The sequence below is a fragment of the Rana temporaria genome, chromosome 3 (genome assembly GCF_905171775.1).
Source record: "Rana temporaria chromosome 3, aRanTem1.1, whole genome shotgun sequence".
NCBI lineage: Eukaryota > Metazoa > Chordata > Amphibia > Anura > Ranidae > Rana > Rana temporaria.
The window spans coordinates 316872853-316887882 of NC_053491.1; the positions used below are offsets into that span (position 1 = coordinate 316872853).

The following is a 15030-nucleotide window of genomic DNA, read 5'->3' on the forward strand; positions in this document are numbered from 1 at the left end:
CAAGGAATTATATGAGTGATTGAATCAATTTCCTTAAAAGGGGTATCTAACCCCAGCACGCAGTAAATAAGGTATGCACAACCCTTCTCCAACTTCAGCACCACATTGCTTTCTTCCCTCAGTAATACACAGGACCTAATGGACTTTTTCTAAAAGTGTGCTTTGTACTTGTAGCAGATATAAAATACTTTGTGGAACCTGTATGCTTACTTTTCAGATTGATGCTGCTGCTTATGGCTAAATGCAGTCTAAGTCTAAATCTAAATTTATGAGAATGTATAATAATGCAGACCCGAGTCAGGTCATGGTGGTAAACTGAGTGCTGCATCTGATTGTAGAAATCAAGAGAAAGCTTTGCTGTTTTCAAACATTACAGCAAACTCAGTCAAATCAATCTGCACTGGGTGGTATAACTGCTTTCCAATGTAAACTGGAGAGCTGAATTCATCCAGCTTCACCAAAAATATAAATTCAATGACAGGGACACGGCAACAACTATACTATTACTTCATGGAGGGCATAGTTGACCATTTTATCATTAGGAGATTTAAGCGTAATAACGTTTACTTTGTAGCATTAAAAAATTATACATTTTAAATATTCCATCTTTAAAATATTAACAGTCAGTCATAATGCATTATACAATTTAATAATACGTATCAAATCATGTTACGTTCAGAGTTCAATACAAAGTTATATTCTTTCATTGAATTGGTAGATGAAGTTCACAATATTGCCCACAAGAGTGCAGTCTTGGCATGTCTAGCTTTACAGCTAGATCATCTAATACTAGCTCTGCTCTCTCTCCTCCCCCTGGCTCAGTGATTCTTCCTCCCATCTTTTCTCTCACACAAAGGCTGCTGCATTGAGATGGAAATCCTGTGGACTTGTTTTCCTTTGGATGGAATATTTTTTAGGGTTAGAAACAGCAATTTATAAACACAACTTGGATTACAAAGGATTTATGTCACATCAAATATCAAGGAAACATTGTAAGATATGGACATCAGAGACTGCTGTCTGTGTTGGAAATGGCAAGTAGCTTTCTCCCTTCTCCTTTGTAGCTGGGGCTGGGTCTCTGGGCAGCTTCGTTATTCTATTGTGGAGGAGTCTGATCCAGGGACATGGGTAGGGAATGTAGCTCAGGATCTGGGCATAAAACGTGCAGAGATTGCTCAGCGCAGATTACATTTATCATCTGAGAAATACCAAAAATATGTTACTGTAAATAAGGAAAATGGAGGCTTGACTGTTAGTGACAGGATTGATAGAGAGTTCATTTGTGGATCCAGTGTAAAATGCATGCTAGATTTAGAGGTGGTTGCTGAAAATCCTTTAGAGCTTTTTAATATAGAAATTGAGATTCAGGATATTAATGATAATTCTCCTACATTTTTAATTGATAGTCATTTCATTGAGATTACAGAATTGTTAACAAGCCCTGGTGCTCAGTTTGCTTTAGAGATTGCTGAGGATTTAGATGTTGGTGTTAATGGTGTTAGTCAGTACATATTAAATACAAATCCTTATTTCTCATTGTCTGTAAAGAATCGTAAGGATGGCACTCTCATCCCCGAGCTGATATTAGAGAAGGTGTTAGATAGGGAGGAGAAACAAGAACACAATCTTATTCTCACTGCTATAGATGGAGGAGAACCAGCTAGATCAGGATCCTGTCATATCACAATAACAGTGTTAGATATTAATGATAATCCACCAGTATTTAATCAATCTGTTTATAAGATCAGTCTTAAAGAAAATCTCCCTTTAAATTCCCCTATATTAATACTGAATGCAACAGACCAAGATGAGGCTATAAATGGAGAAATTCAATATTATTTTGGTGGTCACACTTCTGTATCTGCCCGTAAATTATTTGATTTAAAGCAACAAAGTGGTGAGATATTTATAACAGATCATCTGGATTTCGAGGAGCTGAATTTTTATGAATTGTCAATAAAGGCTGTAGACAAAGGGTCACCAAAGCTAACAGGGAATTGTCTGGTTCAGGTGGAAATTGAAGATGTAAATGATAATTCCCCAGAAATACATTTTTCTTCATTTAACAATGAGATATCTGAAAATGCACCAGTAGGGACTGTCGTGGGTTTAATAAATGTGAAAGATAAGGACTCTGGGAAAAATGGAGAAATAAAATTAGATATATCTAATGACATACCATTTAAAATCAGGGTTAATAAAAATCATTATTCACTAATCACTGATGGGAATCTGGATAGGGAAAAAATCTCCCATTACACTATAGAGCTGACAGCTTCTGATTTAGGCTCTCCGGCTCTGTCCAGCAAGACAACTGTTATTCTCAGGGTTTCTGATGTTAATGATAATGCACCAGCATTTACACAATCTACCTATAATGCCTTCATTACTGAGAACAGTGACCCTGGGACTCTTCTATGTACAGTGTCTGCTACTGATCCAGATGAAGGGGTTAACTCTGATCTGGTATACTCTATAGTGGAGACCCACATAGATGGATCCTCTGTATCCTCTTTTGTTTACATTAATTCTAATACTGGTGATATATATGCTCAGCGTTCCTTTGACTATGAGCGCATTCAGACTCTACAAATCACCATAAAAGTAGAGGATTCTGGATCCCCAAAGTTATTTTCTACTGTCCCTGTCTTTATATTCATATTGGATACAAATGACAACTCCCCCACCTTGCTGTATCCAGAACACTCTGAGGATCTCATTGTCCAAGAGAGGATCCCAAAATCTACAAGTGCTGGATATCTGGTGACAAAACTGACTGCAGTGGATCTGGACTCTGGTCACAATGCCTGGTTGGCCTTTAACCTCATTGATCCTGGTAGTTCCTCACTATTCCAGGTGTCTAAACATACAGGAGAGGTCCGGACTGTACGAGGATTTCAGGAAGCAGAAAATACAGAACAGCAACTTGCCATCTCTATAAGTGATCATGGGGATCCCCCATTATCTACCACTGTCACTGTACTTGTCAGTATAGCAGATGAGGTTGTAGTAGAAAGACCCAAATCTGGGGATTTCCTTAGAAATTCCAAACCACCATCAGATATGACTTTATACTTAATTGTTTCTCTTGTAGCTATCAGTTTAGTTTCCCTTGTGACGTTTATTATATTATTGGTGAAATGTCTGAGAAAGGAAAGTTATGGTTATAGTAGCAGTTGCTGTTATCTTAGTGGATCTGACACCAAATCATACATGGATCAGTATCAGCCGGCTCTTTTCATGAACACAGACGGAACCCTAAAATACATGGAGGTCAGGATGATTCCTCCAGGAACACAAGGACAATGTTACCAAACGAATGTGCCCCCAGCCCCACAACAGAGGGATTCTACTTTTCTGCAGTTTCTGGATTTTCCTCAGTTAAGGGAACTTGTAAAAGACAATGACAGTACATCAGATACAAGCTGTTTGAATGATCCAAGCAAGGTAAGAGATAGGCCTACTCTTTGTATCTCACTACTTACAGGATTTCTGCTTAATAATTCAAACTCACGTAATTATACATTTTTTATTTTAATGCATTAATTACTATTTGTTAACTAAAAAGGGCAAATGATAATTGAGAAAAATATGTGTGCTGATTAGGCTGTAGAGTCAAAATATTTTTCCTTTTGTTTTTAAGAATATTTTATATATTGTGTTATGCTAATATTTAAAATTAAGAACTGACTTTAATAGGAAACAATGTCATACATGATGATAAATACATACCTCTCCTGCTGCCTGCACTGTTCCATTGTAAAAAAAAAAAATTCTCCTAAAAAAAATAATTGTACAAATCCACATGATTACCCCCTAAGCATAAATTCCCCCTCCTTCCAGGACAAATCCTCCACCTTGCCGAAATCCCCCCTCTCGGCACAAATTTTTGCCCCCCATACCCCTGCCCCAGCTCATATCCTCCACCTCCCCAAATCCCCCAGCACAAACCCCCCCCCCCCCAAAAAAATAACTCCACCTAGCACAACTCCTCACCTTTTGAAATCTTACACATCTTCTCCCCCCCACTCCAAATCCTGCACCCTCCCTCTTGGCACAAACTCACCAAGATATCATCCCTTATAGCACAAGTCATCTTCTCTGATCCCCTCTTCCAACACAAATCCACCCAAATCATCTTTCCTAGCACCCCTACCCCCCCAAATTTCCCCTCCTAGGGCAATTCTTGCCTCTTGTTGCCCTCCATGTTCCCACACCCAAATCCCCTCCCCCAAAATTGTGATGCCCCCACACCTCACCTGATATCACAGTGCCCATGGCAGCCGTCCCTCTTGCTCACCCCTTACTCCGGCCCTGCCTATAGTAACTGGAAAAGCAAATGAGCACAGAGGGGGACACAGGAGATTGCTGAACTTCAGTAAAAAAAATCTTTACAGTAGAGCAACATTCAGCCATCTGGGCAGCAGGAAAGTATTTAGTTCATCTAGAGCAGTGGTCATCAACCCTGCCCTACAGGGCCCACTAACAGGCCAGGTTTTATGTATTACCATGGGGAGATGCAGTCTAGAATACTGCAATCGCTGAGAAGCAAATGATATCACCTGTGATGTATTTCAGTTATCTTGCAAACCTGGCCTGTTAGTGGGCCCTGTAGGGCAGGGTTGATGACCACTGATCTAGAGGTACAACTTTGACAACTTTTTGTAAACAACAAAGTCACTTTAAGTTGTAAAAATTAAACTGATACTTTTGTATAATTCACATTGTTTGCAAAAGGGCTTTCTTGCCACTCTATGTATGTGTTGCCATGTATCACTACAGTTAAGAGGTAGGGAGTTGGGCAGTCCATACATTGATCAACATTAGGTGGTTCATCAGGGACCAGCTGAATTTAAATCCATGTATGTGCAGGGGGCTGTACAGAAGTTAATCTACCAATCGACTTCTGTACAACTGCCCTGCCAGATTTTCCCTGCTCAGTCAGCATTGCAGGCTATAGCCGGAAACGCTGATTGGGGTATTCTGAAGGTACAGAGTCTCCGTGCTGTCAGAATACAATAGCTCAGCAGGGAGAATTACACCATCTACATCCAGTGTGTGAATGGGGGATTTAAGTCAGCAGGTTGAACGAAACAAATGGATCCATCTATGGTCTTCCTTACAATGTCTAATATCTGTGATTTGACGCTCCTATGTACCTAAATGTGATTTTGTCACTTGCAGGCAACAGGTTACCATGTCCACAATCCCCTGCAACTCTGTTTACCTGCTGAAGGCCTGAGTTAATATCTCTGTATTAGAGATTACACAGGGCTGCAGGCTTTCCCTTTGCCCCCAGTTTACAGACCACTGGATACTTAATAGTAACTAATAACATATCATTTTCTCTCTCCGCATAAAAGGCATTAAAACTTGCTTGCAATTATCTGACCTCAAAGTACTTGTGTAGTATGGGACAGGCCAGGAAATGTTACGCAAGATGCATGTTTCTGCTTTTTTTTATGCTGTCAATAAAGACACTATGGGGTTGATTCACTATAACTGGTGCACTTAGAACCTGATGCAGCTGTGCATAGTAACCATTCAGTTTCTAACTTCATCTTGTTCAATTAGGCTTTGACAATCAAATCTCGAAGCTTATTGGTTACTATGCAGAGCTGCACCAGATTCTGTGTGCACCACTTTTAGTAAATCTTGACCATTCTGTCATTCCTAAATATCCAACCATCCTATAGTTATTACATAAGAGTGATCCTTGTCTGTCTTCTGTAGCATCTACATGCAGTCCAGCTTTTTTACACTATGCAGAGTTAAATAATAAATGATAACGTTTTTTTTTTATATATATAAGTTTACCTTAGGAAGTCTACTGTAGACTCCTCAAAGTGGGTTCCTGTTACATGCTAGCTATAGTCAAGCAGAGAAATATATTTATTTTATATATATAATTTATCATTTATTAGTTATATTTAAATAAAATATTATGGTATTCTCTTTTCTAGTTTATTTTTAAACATACGTGGTATCTGAGTATAGCTGATTGTGATGAAAAATACTGGAGCTTCTTTATATATTTAATAGATATTATTATTAATAATAATTGCATGCAATCTAATTATACTAGGAGACCAATGTGATCTGTTAGTGTCATTTTTTTTTTTTTTATTATTTAACATTTCTGAGTATCACTGCCTTACATAGCCTTAATGCTAGAAACCTATAAACCAGAAAACACTATTAACATTTTAATAATTAGTACCTTTGTTTAGAAGCATACTGTAAAATGTAAAATAGTGTATTTGTTTTTTGTTTTTTTATTGCTTGTCATAATAGGGAGGACTACAGCAAGTATATCTTTGTCAAATATGTCATCTGTTATGAAAGGCAATATGGAGGTCATTTCTGTTCAACTATGAATTTTATTTCTAATTCCGGTAATAATAGGAATAATCTCATTAAATACATTCAGGCTAGTTTTCATGTCAATAGTAAAGGTACCTGAAATTCTCACATTAGGCCACAAGAGGGCAGGCCTGTCATCTGATTCATCTGATCTGATAGTTTCTTATGCAATGCATTGGATGTGCTCATGTCAATGCAGCTCTCTCCTCCCCCTGGCTCAGTGATTCACCCTCCCATTTTTTTTTCTCGCTCACACAAAGAGCTGCTGCCCAGACGATTGCTGCTATCATGTACAGACCAAGGATTTTATTCCATTCAGTGGATTCTTTCTAAGGATGACCATATATTGGATTAAAAGGACCTCAAGGTTAACACATTTCAAGACCTTTCAAAGAAGGACATTATAATATGAACATCCAAGGTTGTTCCAAAGCTTGGCAAGTAGCTTTCTCCTTTCTCTTTTGCAGCTGGGGCTGGGCTTCTGGACAGATCTATTATTCTTTTGCAGAAGAATCAGATATAGGGACTGTTGTGGGAAATGTAGCTCGGAATCTGGGCTTACACCAGACAGCTATTAGTAAACGGAGATTGCATGTGGGATCTGAAGGAAATAGCAGATATTTTTCTATTGACCAGAAATATGGAGATCTGATTGTACAGGAAAGGATTGATAGGGAGAGCCTGTGTGGATCTGCTTTAAGCTGTGTAATGCGTTTAGAGCTTGTAGCAGAAAACCCACTGGAACTGTTTAGTGTGGAAATTCAAATATTAGATATAAATGACAATGCTCCATCATTTCCAGTTGCTAAGCAGGTATTAAAAATTATAGAACAGGCTTCTAGCCCTGGTACTCAGATCGCTCTAGAAACAGCACAGGATCCAGACTTGGGTGTTAACAGTGTAGCTCAATACAGATTAAATAAAAATCCATATTTTTCTTTATCTGTCACTAACCAAAAAGATGGCAATCCTATTCCAAAGCTGGTGTTGGAAAAATTTTTAGACAGGGAAGAGAAAAAAGAACACATTCTCACTCTTACTGCTATTGATGGAGGAGAAAATCCTCAGTCAGGGACATCCCAGATTACTGTTACAGTATTTGACATTAATGATAATGCACCAGTCTTTGATCAATCAATTTATAAAATCAGTATTCTTGAAAATCTCCCTTTAAAATCCCCTATTATACAATTGAATGCAACAGACTTAGATGAAGGGATCAATAGAGAAATTGAATATTCATTTCATCACAGCACTCCAGAGGCAGCAAAGAAGATATTTGGTTTAAATACACAGACCGGAGCAATATTTAATAAAGACATTGTGGATTTTGAAGTGGCAAATGTATATGAATTATCTGTCAGGGCAATAGATAAAGGTATTCCTGAATTAGAAGGGCGGTGTGTTGTTCAAATTGAAGTTGTGGATGTAAATGATAATGGTCCAGAAATTAAATTTACTTCTAAGGTTAACAAGGTCCCTGAAAATGCCCCAGTAGGAACTGTGGTTGGGTTTATCACAGTCAGAGACAAGGATTCTGGTAAAAATGGAGAAATCAAACTAGAAATATCACCAGATATACCCTTTAAATGCCAGTCTATGTCAAACCGTTATACACTGGTCACTAGTGGACATCTGGACAGGGAGAAAGTCTCACAATATACTATTACACTGATTGCTTCTGATCTCGGCTCTCCTTCTTTAAGCAGCCAGACTACAATTGTCATTAATATTTCTGATGTTAATGATAATTCTCCAGCATTTCTGCAATCTGCTTACAATGCCTTTATATCAGAAAACAATGAGCCTGGCAGACTGTTGTGTACAGTATCTGCTGGAGATCCAGATGAGGGAGATAATGCAACGCTCATTTACTCCATAGCAGAGAGCCACATAGATGGGTCCCCTGTCTCTTCATTTGTCTACATTAACTCCGACACTGGTAATATTTATGCCCAGCGCTCCTTTGACTATGAACAGCTTCAAGTTCTACAGATTACCGCAAGAGTGGAAGATTCTGGATCCCCAAAGCTGTTTTCCAATGTTTCAGTCTACATATTTATTCAAGATGCAAATGACAATTATCCCTCTATATTATACCCAGAGAGCTCAGGGGAAGACATGGCACAAGAGACCATTCCCAGATCTGCGTCTGCTGACTATTTAGTCAGTAAAGTATCTGCAGTAGATTTGGATTCTGGGCACAATGCCTGGCTCACCTATAGTCTTCTTCAGTATGGCAGTCCATCTTTGTTTCACATCTCTGAATATACTGGAGAAGTCAGAACTCTGCGAGGATTACAGGAGACGGATAACACAGAACATCGACTTGTCATTTCTGTCTGTGACCATGGGGAGCCTTCACTGTCCTCTACAGTCACTCTGATTGTAAATACCATGGAGAATATAGTGCAAGAAAGTCCCAGATCCCATGAATTTTTCCCAAGCTCTAAATCAACTTCAGATATGACTTTATATCTTATAATTTCTCTCATAGCCATCAGTTTGGTTTCCTTGGTTACTTTTATAATTCTAATTGTGAGGTGCCTTAGAAAGGACCATTACGGAAGCAGTTGTGGGATCTGTTTCTCAAGTGATTCATACTCCCATAGCTATTCAGATCAATATAAACCAACACTCTACCTTAACACAGACGGAACATTAAAGTATATGGAAGTGAGGATGGCTCCTCCAGAAACACAAGGTCCATGTTATCCAGCTTGTTTCCCGTCAACAGGAATACATGATTCTTCCTTCCCAAGAAATGGAAACCTTTTAAGGTCCAATGATTTGGTAAATGAGACTCAGTCACTTTCTGAATCCAACTGTGTGACTACACCCAATCAGGTGAGATATAATACATTTTTATAAACACTAGTGCAAACATATAATATGGTGGTCATTTACTTTAATTCATAGGTAATATACAGTGGTTGCTTTGATTTTGTAAATATAGATAAAAGCCAAATACAAGGTCAAGGAGTGACCTTGTCTGGATAAGAATGATAATGCAAAGCTGGTACATTCTAGTACTGTCTTTAGCATTTATGAACAGTAAGTTATCATTGGCTTAGGAATGTGATGTATCCGTGTCTTGCATATGATTCCTTTTTTGACTCCTTGTAAACAGGTCATCATATATGGATACTATCTACTACACTATAGAAGATATTGCATTAGGAAAAACCTCTACAAGTCTACATTTACACAGCTAGGTTTTAATTAAGTTGACTAGGGATAAGGTTCAGGTTTGCTATCACCATGGGTTTGCTGCAAATCTATAGGATTTGCAAAGTTCATATATTGCAAACTTTTAGACAAAGGCTTTGAAGTTTCACAGCCCAAAAAAAGGAGTACATATAATGCTGTGTATAACCTTCACTTTGGTCAGCTTAGTCACAAAAGCCAAACATTTGAGATAACTATTTATCCCAACTTCCCATTTATACAAAGCAATGTAGTGGCTATGTTACTCATGGCATTGCCCGGTTTCCTATGCCCTTTGTTTGACAATTGGTTGCTTATTACTGCAAATGACCGAAGCTTAACATTGAATAACAAGATGTGGACCTTACAGACTTCAACTGGGTTCACTGCAATGTTTGCAAACTTCAAAATTCATACATGGATTGAACCCAGGCAGATTCACTCATCGCTACTGCTGACAGAGTCCAAAAGAAGCAATATGTATTAGGGATGAAAGGAACTCTCGCCACTGCTTCATATACACGCCACATTTACTGGAATATATTATATAACAATTGTTTATATTGGCAGCTATTGTATTTATATAATCTTTCTATTATTCATTTGATGTCCTTCATATTCATCAGTTTCTAGAAGGCTATCATATGCATAAATCAGTACAAAGTGGGGTGAAAGTAGTACTCTGTTTATTTGATTCTTGTTTCTACCTATCGATAAGCCAAGGTAGAATATTCTCTTACATTGAATAACTTTAATTCATTCCTCATCCCCAGCAGTCCCTTTCCCTCTGCTTTTGCACAGAAGACACTATGGGCCAGATTCAAGAAGCACTTGCGCCCGCGCAACCATAGGTTGCGCGGCGCAAGGGCTTACTTGCTCCGGTGTAACGAGTGCTCCTGATTCAGGAACCTCGTTACACCGACTGCAGCCTAGGATGTGACAGACATAAGCCTCCTTATGCCTTCACATCCCAGGCTGCATTTTTGCGTTGGCCGCTAGGGGGCGCGGCCATTGTGATCGGCGTATAGTATGCAAATTGCATACTACCACCGATTCACAAAAGTTGCGCGGGCCCTGCGCACGCAAGGTACGGAGTTTCCATACGGCGACTTTAGCATAAGGCTGCTCCTGCTAATAGCAGGGGCAACCAATGCTAAAGTATAGCTGCGCTTCCCGCTCGTGAAATTTAAATTTCACGTCGTTTACGTAAGTGAACCGTGAATGGCGCTGGATGCCATTGATGTTCACTTAGAAGCAAATGACGTCCTTGCGACATCATTTGCCGCAATGCACGTCGGGAAAGTTTCCCGACGGAGCATTCGCTGTTCGCTCGGCGCGGGAGCGCGCCTAATTTAAATGATTCCCGCCCCCGGCGGGATCATTTACATTAGGCAGCCTTACGCCCGGCTGTTTAGCATATCGCCCGCGCAATTTACGGAGCAACTGCTCCGTGAATCGCGGGCAAAACGCAATATTTGCGTGGGCGCAGAGAAAAATATTTGCTCTTTGCCCACGCAAATATTGCTCGGATCTACCTGAATCTGGGCCTGTGACTTTCTCCAAAAAGGGAGGATTAGGGCCCATAAATCGTAAGATTGTGGCAAAATCATTTTACGTAGGGTAGGAAATGTTGGTATGGATAGGGATGAGCTTCGTGTTCGAGTCGAACGTATGTTCGACTCGAACATCGTATGTTCGATCGTTCGTCGAAATACGAACAAACGGGTCGTTTGTGCCAAATTTGAGTGACGCGTCACGGCCCATAATTCACTGCGGCATTGCACGCTGATGATTGGCCAAGCATGCACTATGACCCGCATGCTTGGCCAATCACAGTGTCGTCAGTACAGAGAGCCGTAATTGGCCAAAGAAAGGGTGGCTTTGGCCAATTATGGCTCAGGGCTTTAGTACACGCCCCACACTATAAAAGACCGCCTGCAGGGCGGCCTTGTGTAGTGTGTTGCAGTGCTGGTTAGATATCAGTCACAGAGAGAGAGAGTGTCTTTTTTTTCTAGCTAGATAGAGCAGGCAGGCTAGTCAGTTAAATTTACAGTGTGTAGAGGATATATATACATCCCAGGTGTTGTACATATATTTATACACTGTATAGTTTAGCTAGATCAGTTCTTCCTAATTTGTCAGGCAGTCGATTGTGCTAGCTGCAGTGTTCTCATGTGTTGTATTGCCCGTGTGCTCTTTAGTTTGCACTTAAAGCTACTTGGTGTGTACTTCACTTGTGCTGTGTAGTTTGCACCTAAAGTTACTAGGTGTGTACTGCACGTGTGCTCTTTAGTTTTCACTTAAACCTACTTGGTGTTTACTGCACTTGTGCTCTATAGTTTGCACCTAAACCTACTTGGTGTATACTGCAAGTGTGCTCTGTAGTTTGCACCTAAACCTACTTGGTGTGTACTGCACTTGTGCTCTATAGTTTGCACCTAAACCTAATTGGTGTGTACTGCACTTTTGCTCTATAGTTTGCACCTAAACCTACTTGGGGTTTACTGCACTTGTGCTCTATAGTTTGCATCTTAACCTACTTAATGTATACTGCAAGTGTGCTCTGTAGTTTGCACCTAAAGATTCAGGAGCAGTGATTTTAATGATGCTTAAATTAAAAAAAGAAAAAAAATGAAAAATTCCTTTAAATATTGTACCTGCTGGGTGTTTATAGTATGCCTGTGAAAACGTATTTGAGAACCCGGGTCTTTCCCGAGGGAACATGTATCAATGGAAAAAAAGTTTTAAAAATGGTAGCTTTTTCAGAAGTCCTGAAAAAAACTACTGTTTTTAAAACTTTTTTCCATTGATACATGTTCCCTGGGGCAAGACCCGGTGTTCTCAAAGACGTTTTCACATGCATACTATAGACACCCAGCAGGTACAATATTTAAAGGAATTTTTCATTTTTTTTTTATATTTATTTAAGCTCCTGAAAAAACTACAGTTTTAAAACTTTTTTTTCCATTGATACATGTTCTCTGGGGAACGACCTGGGTTCTCAAAGACGTTTTACGACAATAACTTGCATATTAGGATTTAAAATTAGCACTTTTGAATTTGAACGTTCGAGTCCCATAGACGTCAATGGGGTTCTAAATGTTCGCGCAAACGTTTCGGTCCGTTCGAAGGTTCTGGTGTGAACTGAACGGGGTTTGTTCGGCTCATCCCTAGATATGGATAACAAAACACAAAGATCTACATTATATAACGCAATATCTCTGGGATATGTAAAATAGTGTGCTGTTTGGCCTGTAATGAATTTATGATTACTACAAAAATTATACTTATTCGTGTAGCTGTAAAATTGCTCTTCCACTGGATTTTTATCTGTTTGGCTAAATTACTCCATAAGTGTCACTAAAATATGTTATCAGAGATGTCACCATATACACAGATTTTAACTTTTATTTTGTACAGTAAAGCAGCGCAGAGGCAAACATATTATTTATGCATTAGAAAGGGATGGTCTGTCTCTAAGTGTGTCTGTGCTCGTTGATTAAAGTTTTGCTGCAAGTGATGGTGTGCAGCTACTTACCTGCCTGGATAAAGGACATGGAGCCCTGATGGGCTGCCTATGCCTAGCACCCAATGTGATGGGGTGGTGACCGAGGAGGATTTGTGGGGTTTACTTTTGGGATTTCTGCAAACAGTTTATTAGAATGTTTTTATAGTTTTAAGGTCTTAAATCAGTTACCACACTATATTATTGTACTTTTTTTGCCTCTTTTTTTTTTTAAAACGATATTAAGGGAAACATACAAAAAACATGTTACAGAGGCATTTAGGGAGGTAGGTGTAATATGTGCAATGCAGTTGATTTACTAAAAAAATAGAGCACATGCACATAGCAAAGTAAATTTTCACACAGTTTCACTCTATTAACTAAACTCAGGAAATATTCACTTTCTACAGTCAACATTCACTTTCCAAAGTGTTTGCTGGAAAAACCTGTACCAAAAAAAAAACTCTTCGGGCAGTTCATCCTCTGTCCATAGGCTTCCATTTCCATTGCTATTGCAGAATTTAAGCAGTGGTCACCATGAAAGACTGTAGGCATGACTTCTGTATAGCTGCTGAAAGTGGTTTATATCATAGGAAAGGCTCTCTAGGACTGGCAACACTTTATGTGTTAGGGTATCGTTTCTAAGATATAGGAGTTACTTTAACTGCATCTGGTATTTTATCTCATGGTAATTTTCTCTGCAAAATAGTTTAGGCTGAACTCCAGTCAGCATTAAAAACTCACAGCAAGAGTTAAATTCTTGTTTATTCAAAGCGGTAAGGAATAAGAAATGAAAGAAAAATTCTACTGCACTCTCCCAATGTGTGGGCCGATCCTTTTCATCCTCAAGAACATTGCAGGACCTTCATTGTACCTGATGATATCGGAGGGGTAGCGACTAGGCAATCATGAAAGGAGAGTGGTTTAGTGAAATGGGTCATGCAGCTGGGAGTAAACCTGCAGGAGTGAGGAATAAAGAAATATTCTTGCTTATCCCTTACCCCTTGACAAAGCAAGCAAATATTGAAATTTGTATAGCTAAAATGCTAGATGCAAAAATTATAATATTAGTCTAAAAGAACTGTGAGACCCTTGCAAGGCCCATAATCGCAAATAAACCAAAACACAAAAGCTGTCTTCAAAAAATACTTTATTGGAGTAAATAAATTAAATGGTCAGTAAATACAGTTAAGGTGTATGTATACCCAAAAAAATGTCATCACTTTTGAATAGACATGTGCAATTTGTTTAGTTTCTAATTCGTTTTTTAACGAAATTCCGAATTTTCGTATTAACAAATTTTTTATTTCCAAATTTTTGGACTTCTGAAAATTTCGAATTTCAGAATTTCCGAATTTTCGTATTTTTGAAAATTCGAATTTCCGAATTTTTTAATTTCCGAAATTCCGAATTTTTCATTTCCGAATTTTCGTATTTCTGATTTTTTAATTTCCGAATTTTCGCATTTCCGAATTTTGGAAATTTTGTACCACCACCCCCCCTTTAGAATGTAAGCTCTATGAGCAGGGCCCTCCTGTCCCTTCTGTATTGAACTGTACTGTAATTGTGCTGTCTCCCCTCTGCTTTGTAAAGAGCTGCGTAAGCTGCTGGCGCTATATAAATTGTGTATAATAATAATAATAATAATAATAATTTTGACTATACATTTTTATGTAAATTTTAAATAATGCTATGAACATACTGGATATAAAGGCATTGTGTGGGAGGGAGACATGGAACTATTTGATGGTATTATTTGTAAAATAAATATTATCTCATTAAAAGAGTGCTTTGACTTTCAGCAGCTCATCGTTTAGATAAAATAACTTTCTTATTATGCCTGTATGATGAGAGAATGTAACACCAAATTCAGTGCTTGTGTGATTATTATGAAAAATTATCTGCAGTCTATGGGCCAGATTCTCAGTCAGCGGTGTATTTCTGCGGCGGGGTAA

General features: G+C 38.7%; 3 protein-coding genes across 34 annotated transcripts in view; all 3 read left to right on the top strand.

Annotated features, from left to right (window-relative positions):
* LOC120932487 (protocadherin gamma-C5-like) overlaps positions 1 to 15030 on the top strand; it is a 721441-nt gene that overhangs the window by 500849 nt on the left and 205562 nt on the right. The window contains exon 1 of one of the 32 annotated variants that reach the window (XM_040344891.1): positions 836 to 3447. The exons of 30 other annotated variants lie outside the window; for them this stretch is intronic. In XM_040344891.1, coding sequence (XP_040200825.1) covers positions 1000 to 3447 — 2448 coding nt within the window. In that variant the 5' untranslated portion in view covers positions 836 to 999. Of the gene's footprint in view, positions 1 to 835; positions 3448 to 6603; positions 9211 to 15030 lie in introns of those variants that run through there. One more of the 32 variants, XM_040344902.1, reaches the window with a different exon arrangement.
* LOC120932491 (protocadherin gamma-C5-like) overlaps positions 1 to 15030 on the top strand; it is a 241030-nt gene that overhangs the window by 46539 nt on the left and 179461 nt on the right.
* LOC120932492 (protocadherin gamma-C5-like) overlaps positions 1 to 15030 on the top strand; it is a 223988-nt gene that overhangs the window by 29497 nt on the left and 179461 nt on the right.